This window comes from Mandrillus leucophaeus, unplaced genomic scaffold (assembly GCF_000951045.1).
Source record: "Mandrillus leucophaeus isolate KB7577 unplaced genomic scaffold, Mleu.le_1.0 Scaffold125, whole genome shotgun sequence".
NCBI classification, from domain to species: domain Eukaryota; kingdom Metazoa; phylum Chordata; class Mammalia; order Primates; family Cercopithecidae; genus Mandrillus; species Mandrillus leucophaeus.
This window is the reverse complement of record NW_012100876.1, coordinates 1,866,022-1,888,400: the sequence shown is the minus strand read 5'-3', so window position 1 is coordinate 1,888,400 and position 22,379 is coordinate 1,866,022. Positions and strand designations below refer to the sequence as shown.

The 22,379-nt window shown below is 49.9% G+C and overlaps 4 protein-coding genes across 5 annotated transcripts; all 4 read right to left on the bottom strand.

Moving 5' to 3' along the window:
- Positions 1-3,617: 3,617 nt before the first annotated feature.
- LOC105533420 (metallothionein-1B-like) lies at positions 3,618-8,916 on the bottom strand. Of its 2 annotated transcripts, XM_011971887.1 has the most exons (5): positions 8,775-8,916; positions 8,124-8,302; positions 4,837-4,890; positions 4,186-4,251; positions 3,618-3,848 (listed from the first exon to the last, which is right to left on the bottom strand). In XM_011971887.1, the coding sequence occupies exons 3-5, from the start codon at positions 4,862-4,864 to the stop codon at positions 3,757-3,759; spliced, it is 186 nt and encodes a 61-aa protein (XP_011827277.1). In that variant the 5' UTR covers positions 4,865-4,890; positions 8,124-8,302; positions 8,775-8,916; the 3' UTR covers positions 3,618-3,756. The 2 variants fall into 2 exon arrangements, with proteins under 2 accessions (XP_011827277.1, XP_011827276.1); XM_011971886.1 differs by lacking the exons at positions 8,124-8,302; positions 8,775-8,916 and having other exon boundaries at positions 4,837-4,922.
- A 3,274-nt stretch (positions 8,917-12,190) lies between these two features.
- LOC105533421 (metallothionein-1E-like) lies at positions 12,191-13,418 on the bottom strand. Its single transcript, XM_011971888.1, has 3 exons — positions 13,359-13,418; positions 12,939-13,004; positions 12,191-12,423 (listed from the first exon to the last, which is right to left on the bottom strand). Exons 1-3 carry the CDS (start codon positions 13,384-13,386, stop codon positions 12,332-12,334), a joined length of 186 nt encoding a protein of 61 aa, XP_011827278.1. The 5' UTR covers positions 13,387-13,418; the 3' UTR covers positions 12,191-12,331.
- A 3,745-nt stretch (positions 13,419-17,163) lies between these two features.
- Positions 17,164-18,384, bottom strand: LOC105533422 (metallothionein-1E-like). Its single transcript, XM_011971889.1, has 3 exons — positions 18,357-18,384; positions 17,790-17,855; positions 17,164-17,255 (listed from the first exon to the last, which is right to left on the bottom strand). The coding sequence occupies exons 1-3, from the start codon at positions 18,382-18,384 to the stop codon at positions 17,164-17,166; spliced, it is 186 nt and encodes a 61-aa protein (XP_011827279.1).
- Positions 18,385-20,011: 1,627 nt separating this feature from the next.
- LOC105533423 (metallothionein-1E-like) lies at positions 20,012-21,384 on the bottom strand. The gene is made up of 3 exons (XM_011971890.1): positions 21,253-21,384; positions 20,595-20,660; positions 20,012-20,248 (listed from the first exon to the last, which is right to left on the bottom strand). Exons 1-3 carry the CDS (start codon positions 21,278-21,280, stop codon positions 20,157-20,159), a joined length of 186 nt encoding a protein of 61 aa, XP_011827280.1. The 5' UTR covers positions 21,281-21,384; the 3' UTR covers positions 20,012-20,156.
- Positions 21,385-22,379: the final 995 nt, after the last annotated feature.

Below are 22,379 nucleotides of genomic sequence, written 5' to 3'. Positions count from 1 at the left end.
AAAAACTTAAAATAAGAAGACAGGGGGTTATTTCCCTTCAATATTGCTAGCTATTGCCTAAGAGTGAGTCTGTGCCAGTCTCCTTTTAATCATTTTCCTTGTTTGAACCTTTACAACAATTGTAAAGGGAAATACTACACATGAACCCATATTACTAAACGGACACCTACAACAAAGAAAGTTCAATGAACGTGCTCACCATCACAGAGCTGAAAAGCTGTGCACTCATTTGAATCCAGCCAGCCTCTCAGGAGAAAGTCTCTGAAATGAAGCCTTCCTTTGCCCCAGCTATGTTTTCTCTGTTGCTGGAACTTCCCTATGGCTTGAAATCTTTTAAATAATAACAAGTCAGGCCGGGCACCGTGGCTTACGCCTGTAATCCCAGCACTTTGGGAGGCCAAGATGGGCAGATCTCTGCAGGCCAGAAGTTCAAGACCAGCCTGGCCAACATGGCAAAACCCCGTCTCTACTAAAAATACAAAAATTAGCCAGGCGTGGTGGCACAAGCCTGTAATCCCAGCTACTTGGGAGGCTGAGGTTGCAGTGAGCCAAAATTGCACCGCTGCACTCGAGCCTAGGTGCCAGAGACAGACTCTGTCTCAAAATAATAATAATAATAATAATAATTATTATTATTATTATTATTATAATGACAAGCTACCAGCTCAACCATGGGCAATGACAAAAGCAATCCATAAGTGTAATAAGCATATACACACACACACACACATACATACACACGCACACATATATACTTTTCTGGCTATCTTCTACATATGGATAAGACTGATTTTCATTTTTGGTGGTGGAAGAGAGTTTGCTTTTCATAAAAATGCATTTAAGAAAGTATTAATCATTTCACTATGAAATGATAAATAAAATGTGCACGTGGCAGCAGAAATGGCAGTCATTCTATATGTGACATGAGGCACAGCATCTTGCTCATAGCTTTATAATCCTGTGTTGATGCCATTTTTGTGGGAACAGTGAATGGCTCTCTTTGGTTCACAGGACCCGTGTTTGAGTGGTAGATGACAATGACAGCATACATACATAACTAGGCACTCCAGGCCCCGATGCTTTGTCTATGAATAAACAAATATCCACTATGCTATGTGTAATGGTTGTTTTAAAGAAGCAATAGCTAATATTATAGACTACTGACCACTTGCCAGGCATCATTCCAAGTTTCTTACATGTATTAAATTATTTAATCCTACACGCTAGATGCCATTATCATATACCTTTTATAGGGGAGGAGACTGAGACACAGAGAGGTTGCAAGGCACAGCTAAAGTGACGGAGGCGGGATTTGCACTCATGCATGCTAACGGCAGCATCATGCCCTCACTCACCACCACTCTATGCCACCAAGTCACAAGAAAGATGAGGACACAGAAAATCTGGCCCAGAGGCAGCAGTGGGAAGCACATTCAGTTGGCAGTCACTTTCCCCTGCACAGCTCTGTGACGTCTCTGGGCTTCAATGCTCACCTCTCAAGCCAAGTGCAAAATTGGTCTATCCCAAAGCATGTTTATAGATTTGAACCAGGGTAGGCAGAGTTTAGCATCCAGTGACTAGCAGATCATGCTCTGCCAGCTGTGACTAGGACAGCAGGCTAGGGGTAGCATAGGTTCATGCATCCCTTCACTTCTGAGCTGTGTGGCCTTAGGCAGGTTGATTAACTACTCTGAAAGACAACACAGGCCTGCCAGGCCCTGCATATTAGCTGTCCCAGTTCTGAGGCCTGTGGCTCTCATTCCCAAGGTTGTATGAAGATCCAGTGATACGAAGGGTGAGAAAGGCTTTTGCGTCTGTACAAATGCCAAGCAGCAGCATGTTATCCAACACCACATTCCTCCTGGCAGGATCACCAGGCTGCAATCTCATTCCCAGCCTCTAATACAGCATAATGCTTCCAAACCTATGAGCCTTTCTCCAGGAGGCTGTTGGGATTTAACAGAATTTGTCTGTCTAAGAAGGTAGTGTAGGCTAGGTGCAGTGGGTCACACCTGTAATCCCAGCACTTTGAGAGATGAAGGTTGGCACGTCACTTGAGAACAGGAGTTCCAGACCAGCCTGGTCAATATGAATAAACCCTGTCTCTACAAAAATACAAAGCTTAGCCGGGCGTGGTGGTATGCACCTGTAATCCCAGCTACTCAGGAGACTGAGGCAGGAGAATTGCTTGAACCCGGGAGGCGGAGGTTGTAGTGAGCCCAGACCCCACCATTGCACTCCAGCCTGGGCAACAGAGAGATTCCATCTCAAAAAAATTAATTAATTAATTAAAAATAAATAAAAAGAAAGTCAGCGTAGAGAGAATACTCATAAGCCTCATTATTTATTTATTTTTAATTTCTTTCATCTTTTTTTCTTTTTTCTTTCAGCGATGAGAATCTTACTTTTTTTCTGGTGGTGAAGCAGGCTGTGAACCAGGACTGCCTGACACCAAAATTCATGTCCTAGGCTCAGGCTGCCCTCTGAAATCTCCTGTTCCCTGGGCAGCAGTGAGTAAGCGTGGTCCTGATCGCTAGGCCAAGAAATCCATCTTCCTCTTTGATTGAACATCAAATAGCATGTCCTCCACAGAGCCAGGGGGACTGATGGTTAGCTTTTATTATAAATCAGCCAGGGCCTCACTCCTTAATGAGCACCATCACACCCTCCAAACTGCAGAATCCTCCATCACTGCTGCATGGGCAGCCAGAAGAACTTCTGCAAACCAGGATCACACACACTGCATACTGCTGGGAACATGCTGGGCATTTCCCTCCATGTCGCCAGTCGCTTTGATGTTCTGAAGTAGGCGAAGGCTGAAACAAATTCAGTTTGGTCTTAGGTGGAACTTCCAAACATTCAGAGCCAAGTCACAACAGGGAGCTCTCAGGGGTCAGCGAGAGTCCTGTCAGTGACATGAGGCAGAGCAAGCCTGATGGTTCCTTGTGGGGACGTGCTGGGCAGTGCTGCCAAAGGTGTGTGAGCCACACCCTGGGACCAGTTCTGCTGATTCCTGTTTGCAATGCGCATCAGCAAAATATGTGCAAAGTTTGTGAATCTTTCATTTTCCTGTTATTTGTGTGTATACTTATTGAAATTTTTCCTGTTGAATATTAAAATGGTTTCTGTATTTTGTGTTTGATTTCCTTATATCTGTAATTAACAGGATTTTGTTTACAAAGGTTTAGGCCTGGGATGGATGGGAATTAAAAAGTGTTTCTTCACTGTGGAGTGTGAGAAGCCCCATGCAGAACTCAAGCAACTGAGGAGTTGGATTCCACCCCGTCATCACTTTCAAGCCTAAAATCTGATGAGATACCAAAGCTGGGCAGGGAAAACAGAAAATGAAAATGAGAGATGGAGAAGTTTCTGTGCCACATTTGCACATTTGACATGACCCGAGGCGATCACGCATGTCCCCCTGACCCCATCATGTGATCCCGCACAGTGCAGTTCCATTTTACAGAAGATGGAGCTCAGGGAGGAGCCGGGCTTGCCTCAAGGTACTCAGACTGTTAGGGGCTCACATTTCCATCAGAACCGTGTCTCTAAATTCCCAGTCCAGTCCCCCACTCCAACTGTTATTTCCAAGCCACACACAGGAAAGGAGAGTCGAATCAAGTCAAAAGTGTTTTATTGTCATTCACATATTGAATAAAGGAAGAAACATAGCAAACCGATCAGCGTAGTTTGAAAAAAAAATCCAGGTTAGTACTGGTTGCTCTATTTATGCCTGGAAGCAGTGCTCTCCCAACATCAGGCACAGCAGCGGCACTTCTCTGACGAGCCTTTGCAGACACAGCCCTGGGCACACTTGGCACAGTCCACAGGGCAGCAGGAGCAGCAGCCTGGGGAAGAAGGGGAGAGTGAGAGGTCACAGCCGAGTTGACCAGGGACCTCTCTGTCTCAACAGCAGGTCTGGCTCAAGTTCAGACGCCAGACCCAGAGGATGCATTTTTAGGTTGGCACAGCTCTGTTCCGATGGTGCATTTGAGGTTTGTGTCCCAATAGAAAAAGTCTGCCCTGCCCCATCTGAGCTCAGAGCAGAAAACCTGGAGAGGGAATGACCCAGCCAACAGGGGTGAAAGAAGACCAGATCCCAAAAGCATGCACTCAGGGCCAGCGCTGAGTTCCCTCCCAACCTTAGCCACAGCCCCAGATTCCTAGAGATGGCCCCGCACTCACTCTTCTTGCAGGAGGTGCATTTGCACTCTTTGCACGTGCAGGAACGAGCACAGGTGCAGGAGGCACCTGTGGAAGAAAAAAAGGCAGTGAGTGGTGAGTAAGGTGCAGAAGGTACAGCGGTGAGTCAATGAGTGTCCAGTGCCCCCTCCTCTGTGCAGGGCCAGCCCTCAGAGCTCCTTTCCCACTCAGAGCAGTGGAACAGAAGCCCCATGTCCTCCGCCATCACGCTGGAAAGGGCAAGCACCCTCCTTTATATACCCTATCAGGAAGTTCCCAGCTCCACACACAGCCCAGGAAGCCGGGGCTGGAGGCCAAAACCTTTTCTGATGAACTCTGACGAGGCTACGTCCCCCGCCTCTCATCCATCCCAGCTGCTCAGAATTAGAGCAGAGCATTGGGGCTCAGCCAGCAGCCCCCGAATAGATGGGTGACATGGAGCAGAACAGCCTTGATCCTCAGAATCCCTAATTCTGACTTACAAGCACAGAGGAGGGAAATGCTCGCAGGAGCTTGGCCAAGAGGAAAGCACTGGAAGAAGTAAAGGAGTTCCCTTCAACTCAGATCTCATAATACAACCTTCTCAAACCCAGGGACACTGTGTACGGTGGCCAGGAATGGGCATCTCAAGGCCCAGAGCCAGGCGTCCCTTACCTGCGGTGCAGGAGCAGTTGGGATCCATTTGGAGCCAAGACAAGCCTGGAGTTCCTAGGCAAGAGATGAGAAGTCAGTAGGGCAGGTGGAAGGCGTGATGAAGTCCAGGAGCTGGCTGCTCCCTTTATAGTCAGGGGAGGTGGCGGGGTGCAGAAGCCCCGCCCTGGCCCTTGCACTCACCCCTGCTGAATCTGCACTGCCCGTGATCGCTGGCTGGGCCGTGAGCAGTGGCCTGGCCTGACTCAGGACTGTCATCATCTTTACCTCCCCTGGATACCGTGTGCAAACCCAGCCTCGTGTTCAACTTCCAGGATCAGCAGCAGCGGGAGCATAGGGAGAGAGTTGTGTGCAAAGGACTGGTGGAGGTTGTGACCTTTGGATTTCCCCCCTAGCCTGAGTCTGTCCCCACATGGTTCCCTCAGCCACATTTCTCCTGCGCACAGCACCAGGACAGAGACAGGGCTCTGTCTCCCTCTCTTCCATTCTTCACTCTTGAGAGGCTGGATGGGCACATTTCTCTGGGTAATCCTTTGCATAAATCTCTCCAGGGTCTCCCCACTGCCTAGCTGGCCTACTACAGGATGAAAATTTGGAAAATGTGGGATGTCCCAGGAAGAGGGATCATTGAAGGTGACATGCAGACCTTGGATGAAATTAGAAAGCAATTTCCTTCCATATTCCTATTACTCTACATAACGTTAATCCATGTTAGGCCCTGTTTAGTCACTTTCAATTTTGAGCCCTCACAGCAACCGAAAAGGGACATATATTCTATTTATGAACCCATATTCCTAATCTGGACAATGACAATACAAGAAGTTCAAGCCACTAGGCCAGGGTCAGAGGGCTGGGAAGTGGTACTGCTGGGTCTGGATCCTGTCAGCTTCCCAAGGGAGAGAAGTCAGTGATGAAGCTTCCCTTTGGCCTAGGTATGTTTATCTCTTTATTGCTTGATATCTTTAAACAAAACCAAGCATCAATGTCAGTCCTGGTAGCAAAACAGAGATGCAGAGGAGTATGAATCAGGAGAATTTGATGGTAACCTTCTGTGTGTGGAAGTTAAACTGATTCTTTTTTCAGTAGTGCTAATGAGTTTGGTTTTCATATAAATATATCTAAGGAAATAGGATATTTATTTGAAGAAAATAAATTTTAAAGAAAAATGTTGAGTCCCATATTGGTGCAGGTGGTAGCAGAACTGGCAAGCATCCTTCCATTTCTGCTAGGGGGACAGGGACTGTCTTGCTCATGGCTTTATATTTCTGGTGTGAATCCCTATTTTGTGGGAAGAGTGCAGGACCCTGTCGGGACCTCAGGTCAATCCTCATGTGGCTGATGAGAAAGACAGAGGACACCAGGCCTGGCTCTTTTGTCTGGAGTAAAAATGTCAACTATGCTATTGTCTGAGCCCATTTGGGCTGCTATCACCAGATACCTTAGACTGGGTACCTTAAAACAGCAGAAATATATTTCTCTCAGTTCTGGAGGCATGGAAGTCCAAGGTCAAGGCACCAGCATATTTGGAGTCTTGTGAGGCCCCGTTCCTCATGGATGTCTCTTTCTTGCTGGGTCCTCACATGGTGGAAAGGGTTAAACAAGCTCCCTCAGGCCTCCCTTATTAAGGACTAATCCCGTTCATGAGCACTTTGCCCGCAGACCACAGTCACTTCCCAAATGCACTACCTCTTAAAAGCAACACAATGAAAGTGAGATTTCAACACCTGAATATTGGAGGGACAGAAGCATTCAGGCCATAGCAGCCGTGAATAATAGTAACAACAAATAGTGGTTAATATTATAGACCACTGGTCATGTACAGGCACCATTCTGAGTTCTTTACATCCATTAAATCATTTGCCTCTATGAGTCCAACCCTATTACAGTCATGTGTCACTTAATGAGAGGTATGCATTCTAAGAAATGTGTCTTTAGGCAATTTCGTCATTGTGCAAATATTGTAGAATGTACTCACACACACCTAGATGATACTGGCTACTACACACCTAGGCTGTCTGCTTTAGCCTATTGTTCTTAGGCTTCAAACCCATACACTGTCAGGCAATTTTAACACAATGGTAAGTATTTGTGTAGCTAAACATAGAAAGGTACAGTAAAAATGCCATATTATAATCTTTATTTATTTATTTATTTTTGAGACGGAGCTTTGCTCTTGTTGCCCAGGCTGGAGTGCAATGGTGCAATCTCGGCTCACTGCAACCTCCGCCTCCCAGGTTCAAGCTATTCTCCTGCCTCAGCCTCCCGAGTAGCTGGGATTACAGGCATGGGCCACTACGCCTGGCTAATTGTGTATTTTTAGTAGAGACAGGGTTTCTCCATGTTGGTCAGGCTGTCTTGAACTCCCAACCTCAGGTGATCCACCCGCCTCGGCCTCCCAAAGTACTGGGATTATAGGCGTGAGCCGCCACGCCCGGCCTCCTATTATAATCTTAAAGGAATTGTTTTTAGCTGAAGAAGTGATCTGAGACAGGGAACCTGATTTTCCTCAGGGCACTCAGAGTGTAAGGTGATAGCACATGGTCCCGGCACCCAGGTCTCTGGACTCTTAATGCAATCACACATACCAGCTCTCTTGAGTATGGGGTCCTCTATTTCCAAGCATGCAAAGAAAACCAGAGCCAGAAGAAGTCAACAACTTTTATTATCATTCACATATTTCATAAAAGAGAGACAAATACAGTAAATGGGTCGTGGCTGTCCGGAAAAAATGCCAAGTTTATATAGGTCGCTCTTTCTACATCTGAGAGCAGGGCTGTCCCGGCATCAGGCACAGCAGTTGCACTTGTCCGACGCCCCTTTGCAGATGCAGCCTTGGGCATGGCACAGCCCATGGGGCAGCAGGAGCAGCAGCCCAGGGAAGAAGGGGAGAGTGAGAGGTCACAGCAGACTTGACCTGAGACCTCCCTGCTCCAACAGAGGCCTGGCTCAAGCCCTGCCTCCAGCCCCAGAGGACCCTTAGTGCAGGCTGGCATTGCTCTGTCAGGAGTCAACTGGTGGATCTTTGGGGTGAGGGTCTTCCAGTGAAAAAGCTGCCCAGCACAACTTACACCTGGGAGAGAACAGAAGACTGGAGAGGCAGTGACCTGGGCACAGGGACAAAGGAAAGCCAGTTCCCCAGAACCATATGCTTAAGTGAGGAAAGTCCTGAAGTGTCAGGTCTGTGCTTGGCAGGTTAGTGCACGCGCATGCCCTCAGTTTCCCCATTTTAAGAATGAAAGTTGGAAATCAACTATCTTGTGTTTTTCCAGCTGTGATCCTGAATTTCTTGCCAGAAAGGGGATGTGGGAAGCTGGTCACTGTCCTGCTCCTGCCTGCTGAGCTCTGGGTTCCCTCCTCTGACTCTGCCCAGTCCCCCGATTCCCACGGAAGGCCCCACACTCACTCTTCTGGCAGGAGGTGCATGTGCACTCTTTGCATTTGCAGGAGCCAGCACAGGTGCAGGACGCAGCTGCAGGGAAGAGAAAAAGGCAGTGAGTAGTGTGTGTGGTGCAGGGTTAGGAGCAGGCCCTCAGCATCCTCCTATTCAGTGCACAGGAAACCTGGTACCTAGTTCCACTCAGGCACACGGAAGCCCGGCCCCATCTTTTCTCCACACTGGCTCGGATGGGCAGGCGCCCTCTTTTTCATACCACATGGGGACTTCAGTGGGGAATCTTGAAGAAGCAATGTCTCCCACCTCCCTACCAGCCCAGGCAGCTCAAATGCTGGACAGAGCACTGGGTCCCAGCTCGGCACACCTCTGGCATATCGGTGACCTGGAGCAGGGGCAGTTTTGAGCCTCATTCCTCTCGCCTTAGAAATGGGAGGCGCTGGGACAATGCTAATGTTCTTAGTGATAATAAAGGTACTTGGTAAGAGAAAAAGCACCAGAAGTACAAAGTAAAATAATCCACTTTAGGTAGAGCTCAAAATGCACCTGCCTCCTGCCACAGGGACATTCTATCCTCTGGCATGAAAATGGAGATCCTAAGGCCCTGAAACCCAGCATCCTTTATCAGTGGTGCAGGAGCAGTTGGGGTCCATCTGGAGACCAGGTGAGGCTGGAGTACCTAAGCCAGAGGCGAAGAAGCAGGCAAGCCGGTGGGAGGCGGAACAGAGCTCAGGAGCCACCACTGGCTTTGCAGTGAGGGAGGAGTGCCGGGCGCAGAGGCCCCGCCCCAGGTCTGGCCCCCGCTCCCGCAGTGTCAGAGGCGCCCCAGGGTTCAGGGCCAGGCTGTGCGCAGCATGCGGGCCCGGTGCCGGATCCTCCCTAGCGCAGCCCGTGGGCACCCTGGGGGCGGCCCTTTGACTCCTGCTTGCTTTGCAAGGGTTGTGCTCCCGGCGGTAGGCAGAGTCCCTACTATAATCCCGGCTCACCGGAATTTTCCGGGAATTGGGGTCCACTCCTGCCCCTGAGCGGTCCGGGAACCCAGCCTCAGGTGGTCGCGGTATCCCCAGCCCATAACCCGCACCAGTGACTTGAGCTTCGCCTCTGTGGGAGCCTGTGTGCTACCCCAGCTTAGTGCTCATGTCCCTAGATAGGACCCAGGCGGGAAGTGCAGCGAGGGAATTGTGTGCAGAGGACCAGCCTCCCATGTGACCTTTGTCTCACCTGCATTGCCAGCCAAGTCCTTTGGCCATGTTCGTCTTGTTCACAGCAACAGAGCAGACACAAGGCTCTGCCTCCTTCCCTTCCATTGCCCACTCCTGGGAAGGTGATGGGCACATTTGTCCAAGTCCTCTTTTGCTTTAACTTCTTGGGGCTTCCCACAGCCTCGCTGGTCCACCAAGCCCAAGGATGGAGCTTCCCAAAACTTGGAATGTTCCCAAGGGAGCGATCTTTTCCCTGATGTGCTCACCCTTGCATTAAACTAAGAAGCATGAAAGGTGGTTGTTACTTTCAGAATTCTTAACTGTTACAGAGCTTTTAGTCTCAGCCAGATCCTGTTTAGTCACTTTGGCTATTTGAACCCTCACAGCAACCCTCAAGGGGAATACTCTTTATAACAGCGTCTTACTAACCGGACGGCAACACAAGGAGATAAATAATTAGCCCAGGACAGAGGGTGGAAGTGTTGCCGTGGGTCATAGTCGTCTTAGCTTTTCAAGGCAAAGAGGTCAATGATGCAAGTTCCCTTTGGCCTGGGTATGTCTTCAGCACCTCTTTATAGCTTGAAATCTTTAAACAAAAACAAATGTCAAGATCAATCCAGAGGGCAACAGAAGTGATACAGAGGGATACGTATAATTGTGTGGCTACCTTCCATGTCTGCAAGGTGAGACTGATTCTTATTTTCAGTGGTGTCAAAGAGTTTGCTTTTTCTATAAATGCATTAAGGAAATATGATTGTTTAAAAGAAAACGTTACGGAAAATAACAGCACAGGTGTTGGCAGAAATGACAAGAATCCTTTTGCATCTGTTATGCAGACAGGGACTGTCTTGCTCATGGCTTTACATATGCAGCGTGGATTCCTACTTGTGGATGGGGAGGGGTCCCTCTCTGATCCATGGGTCATATGCTCATGTTATTGATGGGAACAACATGGGACATACAGCTAAGCCACCAGGACTGGCTTATTTGTATGGAAATATAAAATGTTCCTGTGCTATGAATAAAGGTAATAAAATCATAGCTATTACAGATTACTTGCCAAACGCTATATTAAGTTCTCTATATGAATTAACTGATTTGTTCCTACCAGCCAGACCCTGTTATTATGCACAGGAACAGGGTAGGAGCCTGAACCACAGGGAGGTTGTGTCACCCAGGTATAAATGACACACCTGAAATTTACACTCATGCAATGTCATTCCTTCAACCACCACCCTATGTCACTATGTCATGTAAAACACAAGGACTCGAAAAACCTGGCACAGGGACAGCAGCGAGAAGAGTAATGAGTTGGTAGTCAATCTCTCTTCATAGCTCTTAACCTCCCTGAGCATCAGTGTGCCATCTATCCAGTCAGGGCACAATTGATTCAACTAACCAAGGGTCCTTCCAGCTAAGAACTGTGACAGCAGAGCTCAGCATCTACTTACATGAAGATCTGCCAGCTCTGGAGAGGGCGTGAGGACAGCTGTACCCTAAGTTCCTCTATACCTGTGGTGCTGAGTCATGTGACCTTGGGCAGGTTCTTAAGTTCTCTGGAGGACAGTGTCCCCTGCATGGGGAGCCTCTGCACACACTGTCTCTCTGGTTTGTATGAAGATCAAATGACTTGAAGGGTGGGAAAGGCTTGTTCTCTTTCCAAATGCTGGAGCAGTGTCTTATGCTGGAGAATTGGTGCAGGAGGTCATCCACATATCCTTAAGACCAGATCAGCAAGACTCCAAACCCATTCCCAACTTCCAGTCCACAGTCATGCTTCCAAGGAACTGGACCTTTCCCAAGGAGCTTGATGGGATCTAACAGGATTCTCTGTCTGGGAAGTCCATGTGGACAAATGATTATATCAGCACTCTTCAATGAGTCCTAGCCAGGTCCGAGGCAACTATCACATTTCATCCCAATGTAGAGATATAATCTTCTTTCTACAAATGAGTAAATGAAGCCTCAGAGGGGTTAACCACCTTGCCCAGGTCACATAGCCAGTAAGGGATGAAGTGGGCTGTGAACCTGCTTGTGTGACACCAAAACGCCTGTACTTTGCCCAGACTGCTTTCTCTTCTTGTTTTATTTTAATTTTTTGTTTTACATAGAGAGAGGTTCTTACTATGTTAGCCAGGCTGGTCTGAAACTTCTGGCCTCAGGCAATCCTCCTGCCTTGGCTTGAGCAGAGCATGATGTGAGCCATCGAAGTGGTGTGAGCCACTGTATCTGGCCAGACTACCTTCTGAAATCCCCTCTTCACAAAGCACCTTTAGTCCAGCATGGTGGTTACTCTTGGGCCAGGTGACTCCTCTTCCACTTTAAATGACAAATAGCAATTCCCTCACCAAACAGCCAAATAACTAACAGTTGCCATGAAGTACAAGACACCTAGGGCCTTCCTCCTTCCTACTGAATATCACTGTACCTTAGAAAAGATGTGAAGCGTTAGTATTTTATTTTTCCTGTTATTTTGTTCTTCCTGTCTGTTTTGAGATTTCCTTGTTGAACTTAAAAAATGAACATTCTCTTTTTATTTTTCACACTTATTCATTCTATTTTATCTCACCAAAGCGTAGGTCCATGACTGATTACTGTACCCTCATATCATCTGGCATGATGCTCTTACATTTTTAGCTAGGAAACTGACCTGAGACGGGTGACCCGACTTGCCTTAAGGCCCTCGACTTATAGGATGATTCCAGCTCTGCTGGGTCTGAGGTCTCTTATTTCAGGACACCCCTCAAAAAAATCAGAGGCAGAATAAGGCCAACAATGCTTATTATCATTCCCATATTTCACTTAAGAAAACAGACATAGTAAATGGGTTAGGTTTGTATTTAAAAAACAAACTAGGTTTGCAGGGGTTGTGTTATTTACATCTGGGCACAGGGCTGTCCCAACATCAGGCGCAGCAGCTGCACTTCTCCGATGCCCCTTTGCAGACACAGCCCTGGGCACGTTTGGCACAGCCCACGTGGCAGCAGGAGCAACAGTCTGGGGAAGAAGGGGAGAGTGAGAGATCAGAGCAGGCTTGACCAGGGATCTCCCTGCCCCAACAGAGGCCAGTCTGAAGCTGTGCCTCCAGCCCCAAAAGATGCTTAGTTCAGGATGGCATTGCTCTGTCAGGAGATAACTCCTGGATCTTTGGGGTGAGGGTCTTGCCATGAAAAAGCCACCCACCCTTCCTGTGCCCAGGACAGGGTAGAAAACTCAAGAGGGAGTGACATGCGCTTTGCAGTAAAAGGAGGGACAGTCTCCTAAGTGAGGAAAGTCCTCAAGTATCAGGCCTGTGCGTGGCCGGCTGGTGTGCTCTCTTGGTGTCCCCATGGTAAGAATAAAGATTGGGAATTAACCATCTCTAGTATTCTTCCGGCTGTGATCCTAAGTCATTTGCTGAAGCAAGGGGATGTGGGAAGTTCGTCATTGGTCTGCTCCTGCCTGTGGAGATCTGGGATCCTTCCTCTGACTCTGCCCAGATGCCAGATTCCCAGGGAAGGCCCCACAATCACTCTTCTTGCAGGAGGTGCATTTGTACTCTTTGCATTTGCAGGAGCTGGCACAGGTGCAGGAGTCACCTGCAAGGAAGAAAAAGGCAGTGAGCAGCGAGTGTTGTGTGCCTCCCATCCACCTCAGGCAGCTCAATGCTGGACAGAGCACTGGGTCCTAGTTCAGCACACCTTTGGCCTTCAGGGTGACCTGCAGCCGGGCAGTTTTCAGCCTCAGTCCTCTTGCATCAGAAATGGGAGGCACTGGGAAGACGGCAATGTTCTAAGTGGTGATGAAGGCGCTTGGCGGCGAGCTCGAGAAGTGCAAAGCAAAGGAGTCCACTTTAGGAAGAGCTCAAAATGCACCTGCCTCCTGCCCCAAGGGTGCTCTATTCTGTGGTATGAAAATGAAGATCCTAAGACCGGAAACCAAGCATCCCTTACCAGTGGCGCAGGAGCAGCTGGGGTCCATTTGGAGATCAGGTGAGGCTGGAGTTCCTAAGCCAGAGGTGAAAAAACAGGCGGTCCGGTGGGAGCCGGAACAGATCCCAGGAGTAGGCCGCCTGACTTTACAGTCAGTTCAGGGCGCAGGGTGTAGAGGCCTGGCCCCAGCTCTCACAACTGCCCGGCGCAGTGTCAGCGCCACCCAGGGTTCAGGGCCGGGCTATGAGCACCAGGCGGGCGGGCGCAGGATCCTCCTTAACATGACTGGTGCACACTTCGGGGGCGGCCCTTTGGCTCACGCTCACTCTGGAGGGGCTGTGCTCCTGGTGGTACGCGGCGTCCCGCTGTAATTCCGGTCCTCCCGAATTTCCCGGAGATTGCACTCCATTCCTGCCCTGGGTGGTCCGGAAACCCAGCCTCAGGTGGTCGCGGTATCTCCACCCCAGTACCCCGCGGTATCTCCACCCCAGTACCCCGCACCAGTGACCTAAGCTTCGCCTCTGTGGGAGTCCATGTGCTACCCCAGCCTAGTGCTCCTGTCCCTAAATAGGACCTAGACGGGAAGCACAGCGAGGGAGTTGTGTGCAGAGGACCAGCCTCCCATGTGACCTTCCACCCACCTGCATAGTCACCCAGGTCCTTTGGCCTCACTTGTCCTCTTCACAGCAACAGGCCAGACACAGGGCCCTGCCTCCCTCCCTTCCATTCTCCATTCCTGAGAGGGCGATGGGCATATTTAAGTCCTTTTTGGCTTTAACTTCTTTTGGGCTTCCGGCAGCCTAGCTGGCCCACCAAGACTAAGGACATCCAAAGCTTGGGAGGTCACAAGGGAGGGCTCTTTTCCCTGATGTGGTGACCCTGCATTAAAATAAGAAGCAGGAAAAGTGCTTACTTCCCTTTCAGAATTCCTGACTATTGCAGAGCTTTTGGTCTCGGCCACACCCTGTTTAGTGACTTTGGCTACTTGAACCCTCTCAGCAACCCTCAAGGGGAATACTCTTTACAATGGCATCTTACTAATTAGACAACCACAGCACAAGGAGATAAGTAACCAGCCCAGGACAGAGGGTGGAAGTGCTGAGGCAAGAGAATAGGCTCTGGTGGCAGTGAACCTAAAACTGACTCACAGTCTTTCTAGAACTAAACCAAAAGGAAAACCCCAACTTTCCACACCCAAGTAACAAAAGGACCAAAGGCTACTTCGTTTGCAACCCCTCTCCTCTTTGTCTGCATGGCAGATGAGAAATTGAAAGTACCTCTGATTTGTCCCTTATGACAACCAATTGGACTGGCCTTGGACTACCTCTTCATTTGCATAGCAGTAACTTTGTAACTTCACTTCAGCTTCTAATTGGTTGCTTTCTGTCATCAGTCAGATAGGGGGCCACTACTTCATGTACATAGGGAGTACACTAAATAACTAATGGGGAACCTCTGGAGGATATTTAAACCATAGAAAATTCTATAACCAGGCCCTTGAGCCACTTGCTGGGGCCAGCTCCCACCCTGTGCAGTATACTTTTGTTTCCAATAAATCTCTGCTTTTGTTGCTTCATCCCTTCCTTACTTTGTGCATTTGTCAAATTCTTTGTTCGAGGTGCTGAGAACCTGGACGCCCTGCGCTGGTAACTGTGGTGCTGTGGGTCTCAATCCAGGCAGCTTTTCAAGGGAAAGAGGTCAAGGGCAAAGCTTCCCTTTGGCCTGGGTATGTCTTCAGCACCTCTTTACTGCTTGAAATCTTCAAACATAAACAAATGTCCAGGTCAATTCTGAGAGTGACAGAGGGAGGTATACGTAACTTTATGCCTGCGTTCCATATCTGCAAGTGGGACTGACTCTTTTTCTCAGTAGTGTCAAAGAGTTTGCTTTTCCTATAAATATATTAAAGAAATATGATTACCTAAGAGAAAATGTTAAAGAAAATAACAGCGCAGGTTATAGCAGAAATGGCAGGAATCCTTTTGCATCTGTTATGCAGACAGGGACTGTCTTGCTCATGGCTTTATGTATCCAGTATGGATCCTTATTTGTGGACTAGTGGAGGACTCTCTCTGGGCCACAGGTCATGCGCTCCTGTTATTGATGAGAACAACATGGGACACACAGTTAAGCCCACGAGGCCTGGCTTTTGTTTAGAAGTAGAAAAATATCCCTATGCTATGAATAAAGATTAAAATCAAAGCTATTACAGACTACTCAACACAAGCCAGGCACCATTTTAAGTTCTTTACATGTTTTAAGTGATTTGCTCCCACCAGCAGACTCTATCATTATCTCAATTCGCAGTTGAGGAGACTGAGCCACAGAGAGGTTGTGTCACTCTCATATAAGTGACGCAGCTGGGATTTGCACTCATGCATGCTGACTGCATCATGGTGCCCTCAACAACCACCCTATGTCACCGTGTCATGTAAAACCCAAGAACACTGAAAATCTGGCATAGAGACGGCAGTGGGAAGGGCACTGAGCTAGCAGTAAATCCCTCTGCATAGCTCTGTGACATCTCAGCCTCAACACGCCATCTCACCATCAGAGGCACAGCTGCACTCACTGACCAAGGGTCCTTCTAGCTCTGAATTGTGACAGACAGTTCTACAGAGGAAGAAATGGGGACTCAGAGAGGTTGAGCAACCTGCCTAGGTCTCACAGCCCAGGACAGAGGTGGTGAAGTGGGCAGTTCAACAAGACTGCCCTGACCCTGATCCCCATGCTGTTTGCACAGGCTACCTTCTGGAACCCTCTCTTCAAAAGGGGCACCTGCAGGCCAGCATGGTCCTGATTCCTGGGCCGCTTGACACCTTTTCTTCTTTGAACATCAAATAGCAATTCCCGCAACAAATGGCCAGAGGAACTAATTGCTGCCATTAATTACAAGTTACCTGGGGCCCAACTCCTTCCTAGTGAACACCACCACAATTTAGAAACTGCATAATGGGCCATCACCTGCACATAGGCAGACTCAAAGGTCTTCATCAGGAACTAATCCTTCTCTGTACTCCACCTTGCTGGGAGGATCCTGGGTAATTTCCTACACTCTGCCAGTTACTTTGCTTGCCTGAATTAACCAAACGCTGGAATTGAAAGAGGAACAGATTTCAGCCTGACCTAGGGAGAAACTTCTGAAGTTTCAGAGCCAAGTCACAACATGGAGCTCTCAGAGATACTGAGAGTCATATCAGAGACCCTGGAGAGGCCAAGACTGATGGTTCCATGTGGGGATGGCCTGGCTGGTGCTGTTGAAGGCGTGTGACCCACATACTGGGGCCAGTCTGTGAACTGTTTCCAGTCTGAAATATACACCCTAGAACAAATGTGTAATTTTATTTTTCCTATTTTGTCTTCCATATATTTATTGAAATTTTCCTATTCAATATAAAAAATGAATTTGGTGTTTCTTTCTTTTTGTCATACTAATAGAGTTTATCTTACCAAAGCTTAAGTCTGTGACAGATTCCTGTGGCATTATATCACCTGTCACCATGCTCTTACATTTCTATTTAAGAAACTGACCTGAGGCAGGTGCCTATTTGCCTTAAGGCCCTCAGTGTGTAAGGTGATAGGACAAGGTCCCAGCACCCAGGTCTCTGGATCCTCCATGAAATCCACCATCCCAGCTCTGTTGGGTATGGAGTCCCCTATTTCCAAGGCACGCAAAGAAAACAGAGCCAGCATTAAGTCAACAATTTTATTATCATTCACATATTTCATAAAAAATAATACAGTAAATGGGTCAGGGTTGTATGGAAAAAATTCCATGTTTGTGCAGGTCGCTCTTTCTACATCTTCCAGCAGGGCCTTCCCGACATCAGTCGCAGCAGCTACACTTCTCTAATGCCCCTTTACAGATGCAGCCCTGGGCACACTTGGCACAGCTCACGGGGCAGCAGGAGCAGCAGCCTGGGGAAGAAGGGAGAGCGAGAGGTCAGACCAGACTTGACCAGGGACTTCCCTGCCCTCAAACAGGCCTGGCTCAAGCTCTGTCCCCAGCCCCAGAGGACACTTAGTTCAGGATGGCATGCACTGTTGGAGATGGGCGATAAGTGGCAGATCTTTCCAGTGAGGGTCTTCTGTGAAAAGCTTCTTATCCACATCTGAGCCCCAGACCTGGCAGAAGGCTGGAGAGGCAGTGACTGGGGTTATCAAGGGCAAAGGAAGGCTGGCTCCCCAGAACCATACACTTAGGTGAGGAAAGTTCTTAGGTGTCATGTCTGTGCTTGGCAGGCTGGTGCACTCTCTTGGCCTTAGTTTGTCTATTTTAAGAATGAAATTTGGGAATCAATCATGTCTAAAGATCTGGCTCTGATCCTGAATCAGTTGTTGGGGAAGGGGAGATGGGAAATTGACCACTGGCCTACTCCTGCCTGCTGAGCTCTGGGTTCCTGCCTCTGACTTTGCTCAGCACCAGATTCCTGGAGATGGCCCCGCACTCACTCTTCTTGCAGAATATGCATTTGCACTCTTTGCACCTGCAGGACTCAGCGCACGTGCAGGAGCCACCTGCAAGGAAGAGAAAAAGGCAGTGAATTTGATAAAGACAGCAGCAGTTGGTCAACAAATACTCCCAGCTGAGTGCATTGCCAGGCCGGATAGATAGAAGATAGCTCATGTTCGACTCAGGGCACCATGAAGCCTGACCTTACTTCTATCCCTAGAGGCTAGGATGGGTTTTATGTCCTTAATCCTGAAAAGGCAACAACCCCTGTCTCCCATCCACCCCAGGAACTGCACAGAGTACTGGGGCTCAGCCTAGCAGCCCCCGACTACCTGAGTGACATGGAGCAGGAGAATTATGAGCCTGAGTCCTCTCGCCTCTGATATGGGAGGTATTAGAATAGGAATGTTCTAGGGGTGATGAAGGCGCTGAGAGGAAAAGCACTAGATCAATGAAATAAATGGCTCCACTTAACTAGAAATCAAAAAACACCTGTACTCCTAGGGGCATCGATCCTGTGGCGGGGAAATAGGTACCCTAAGGACCAGAAACCCAGGATCCCTTACCAGTGGAGCAGGAGCAGTTGGGGTCCATTTCGTGCCGTGGAGAGGTTGGAGATTCCAAGTAAGAAGTTGAGAGCCTATAAGGCACACGTGGAAGGCGTGGTGGAGCCCCACAGCCAGCGGCTGCTTTAATAGTCAGGGGAAGAGGGCCGGGAGCAAAGGCCCCGCCCCGCGCTTGCACCCGCCCGGCGCTTGCACCCGCCCCGATGAGTCCGCCCCACCCGAGGTCCTGGGCTGGGCTGTGCGCAGTAGAAGGGTCAGGCGCACAGTTCCCTGAGTAGTGCTGGGTGTCGACCGCGGGACCACCCCCGCCCCCCGCTTTGGCGCACCGCTAACGGGCTTTGCGCCCGGGGTACGCAGTCTCCCCGAGGTACCAGCCGCTTTTCCCAGTTTCCCCAAAGTTGCCTTCCACCCTAGTCCCCGCGCGTTCCGGGAACCCAGCTTGGCGTCTCGTTAGTCTCCCCACTACCCCTCGCACCGTTTTCAGCTCGGCATGTCCAGAAGTCTGTGTGCAGCCACAGCCTCCCGCTCCCGCTCCCGGATCGGCGGAGTGCGGAGTGGGGACCGGGCGGTAGCGAGCGAGTTGTGTGCAGAGCCCCCGCCACCAATGTGATTTTCGTTTCTCCTCGCCCGCGCCTTGCCTGTCCCTGTCCACACCTAGGTCCCTCGGACCTGCTCCTCCGTACACATTAACACGGGGAACACGGGTCGGCCTCTCTCTCGCTTCCATTCTCCTCTCCTGAGAGGATGTGGGGGCACATTTATTCAGGACCTTCTTTGCAAATAAACCTCCATGCTCCCCACAGCCTAGCCAGGCTCCCCACTACCGGTTGGCAGTTCTGGACATGTGGGAAACCCCAAAAATGAGACGATTTCATGTGATGTGCTGACCCTGCTTTAAATTTAAAAGCAAGATGGGGGAGGTAGCAGGAAGCTGTAGTCCAGGCTACTTAGGAGGCTGAGGCGGAAGGATCACCTGAGCCCAGGAGTAGGAGTGCTGCCTGGACAACACAGGGAGTCAACGTCTCTAAAAAAATAAAATTAAAAAGCAAGACAGCCAGTTATTTCTCTTCAGTATACCTGACTAAGGCATAACATTGAGTCTATACCTGTCCCTTTCTAATCACTTTCATTCATTCACAGCCAGCTGTGGAGTGACCCACCAGAGGAAGAACTCACCCTTCACTATGGGATGGCACCAAGCCATTCTTTAGAGATCTGTCCTCAACCCTAAAACCTCCCACTAGGCCCCACCTGCAATATTGGAGGACACATTTCAACATGAGATTTAGCAGTGACAAAATATCTAAATCATAGCCCTCATGTAGGATTCAAGAAACTAGGAACTTGGGTTCCAGCACTATAGCCACTTTGAAGCCCAAAATCCAAGTGGATCTCAAGTTGTGGAGGAAAATGAGAAAATAAAAATAAGGGGTGAAGTTTCTGTGCCACACTGGGAATGAGACAAAGCGATCATGTATGGCCCCCACAGTGCAATACCATTTTACAGAAGTGTAAACTCAATGAGGTAGCCTGGCCGGCCTGAAAGTTTTCACATTATTAGTGGCTCATATTTCCATCCAGAGCCTGGTATCTAAACTCGTGGTTTAACCCCCCACCCAAGTCCGTTTTCTGTAAGACACACAGAGAAGACCAGATTAAGATTCAAGTCAAAATTGTTTTATTGCCATTCACATATTTAATATAAAAAGAAATGCAGAAAATGGCTCAGGGTTGTATTAAAAAAAAACCCAGGTTGTGAAGTTTGCTCTATTTACATCTGGGAGCAGAGCTCTTCCCACATCAGGCACAGCAGCTGCACTTCTCCGACACCCCTTTGCAGACGCAGCCCTGGGCACACTTGGCACAGCCCACGGGGCAGCAGGAGCAGCAGCCTGGGGAAGAAGGGGAGAGTGAGAGGTGGCAGTAGACCGGACCAGGCACCTCCCTGCCCCAATAGCAAGCCTGGCTCGAGCTCAGACGCCAGACCCAGAGGATGCTTTTTTCGTGTGGCACAGCTCTGTTCTGAAACCACAGATGGTACAGTTGGGGTTTGTGTCCCAAGAGAAAAAGGTTTCCCTGCCCCATCTGAACTCAGAGCAGAAAGCATGGAGAGGGAACGACATGGAAACAGGGGCAAAGGAAGCCCAGTTACCCAGAATCAGGCACTCAGTGTCAGCTTTGGGTTCCCTCCCAATCTTAGCCACAGCCCCAGATTCCTGGAGATGGCCCCTCACTCACTCTTCTTGCAGGAGGTGCATTTGCACTCTTTGCATTTGCAGGAGCCGGCGCAGGCGCAGGAGACATCTGCAGGGAAGAGAAAAACGCAGTGAGCAGTGAGTGAGATGCAGAAGGTACAGCAGTGGGTCAATGAGTCTCCAGTGCCCTCTCCTCTGTGCAGGGCCAGTCCTCAGAGCTCCTTTCCCACTCAGGACAGAGGAATAGAGGCCCCATGTCCTCCCCACTCACACTGGGAAGCGCAAGCACCCTCCTGTTTTACCCCACCAGGAAGGTCCCTGTTGCACACCCAACCCAGGAATACTGAGATTGCGAGCCACAACCTTCTGTCCGGAACTCTGAAGACTCTATGTCTCTAGCCCCCCATCCACCCTGATTGCTCAGAGCCTGGAGGAGAACATTGGTGCCCAGCCTGCAGGACCCTGACCAACTGAGTGATGTGAAGCAGGACTGCCTTGAGCCTCAGTATCCTTAACTCTGACTTAGAGGCCCAGCGGGGAGGGCAATGCTCTCAGGGGCATGATCAGAAAGAAAGCACCTAAGGAAGTAAAGGAGTCCCCTTCTGCTCAGAACTTAAAATGCGACCTCCTCAAACCCAGAGACCCTCTGAACTGGGGCTGGGAAATGGGAAACCCAGGGCGCAGAGTCGGGCTTCTCTTACCAGTGGCGCAGGAGCAGTTGGGGTCCATTTCGAGCCGCGGTGAGGCTGGAGATCTTAGCGAGAAATCGAGAGACAGGAAGGCGCACGTGGACGGCGTGGTGGAGCGCCACAGCCTGGGGCTGCTTTTGTATTCAGGGAAGAGGGCCGGGCGCAGAAGCCCTGCCTGGCGCTTGCACCCGCCCTGCTGGGTTCGCGCCGCCTGCGGTACCAGACTGGGCTGTGCGCAACAGAAGGGCCGTGGGCACCATCTACTGAGCTCCGCTGGGGAAGCGCCGCGGAACCGCCCCTTCGGAGCCGGTTCGCGCAGAGGGGCTGTGCGCCCGGCGGTACGCCCTGTCCCCGAGGTCCTCGCCGCCTTTCCCAGTTTCCTCGAAGTTGCCTTCCACCCTCCTCCCGGCGGGTTCCGGGACGCCAGCCTTGGCGACGGGAGCGTCTCCACCCCACCCCTCGCCCCGCCGTTTTCAGCTGGGCCTGTCCCGGAGTCCGGGTGCAGCCCTCCTGCTCCCGTCCCCGATCGGCTGAGTGCGGAGCGGGGAGCCTGCGGTAGCGAGCGAGTTGTGTGCAGAGCACCCGCCACCGATGTGGCTTTCGTTTCTCCTCGTCCCCCCGCCTTGCCTGTCCCTGTCCACACCGCGGTCCCTCTGACCCGCTCCTCCATACACAGCAAGACGGGGAACACGGGTCGGCCTCTCTCTTCCGTCCATTCTCCTCGCCTGAGAGGATGTGTGGGCACATTTGTCCAGGTCCTCCTTTGCAGATAAGTCTCCATGCTCCCTACAGCCTAGCCGGCCACCTCCACTGCCGGCTGGCAGTTCTGGACATGTGGGATGTCCCCAAAGAGAGATGACTTAAGATGACATGCAGACCCTTCTTTAAACTGAAAAGCAAGGTGGGGAAGGTGGTGGAAAGCTGAGGTCCCACCTACTTAGGAGGCTGAGGCGGGAGGATCACTTGAGTCGAGGAGTTCGAGTCCTACCTAGTCCATATAGCGAGTCACTGTCTCTAAAAAAAAAAAAAAAAAGCAAGACATCCAGTTATTTCTCTTCAATATACCTGACTATTGCATGACATTGAGTCTACACCAGTCCCTTTTTAATCACTTTCATTCTTTGAATCCTCACAGCAAT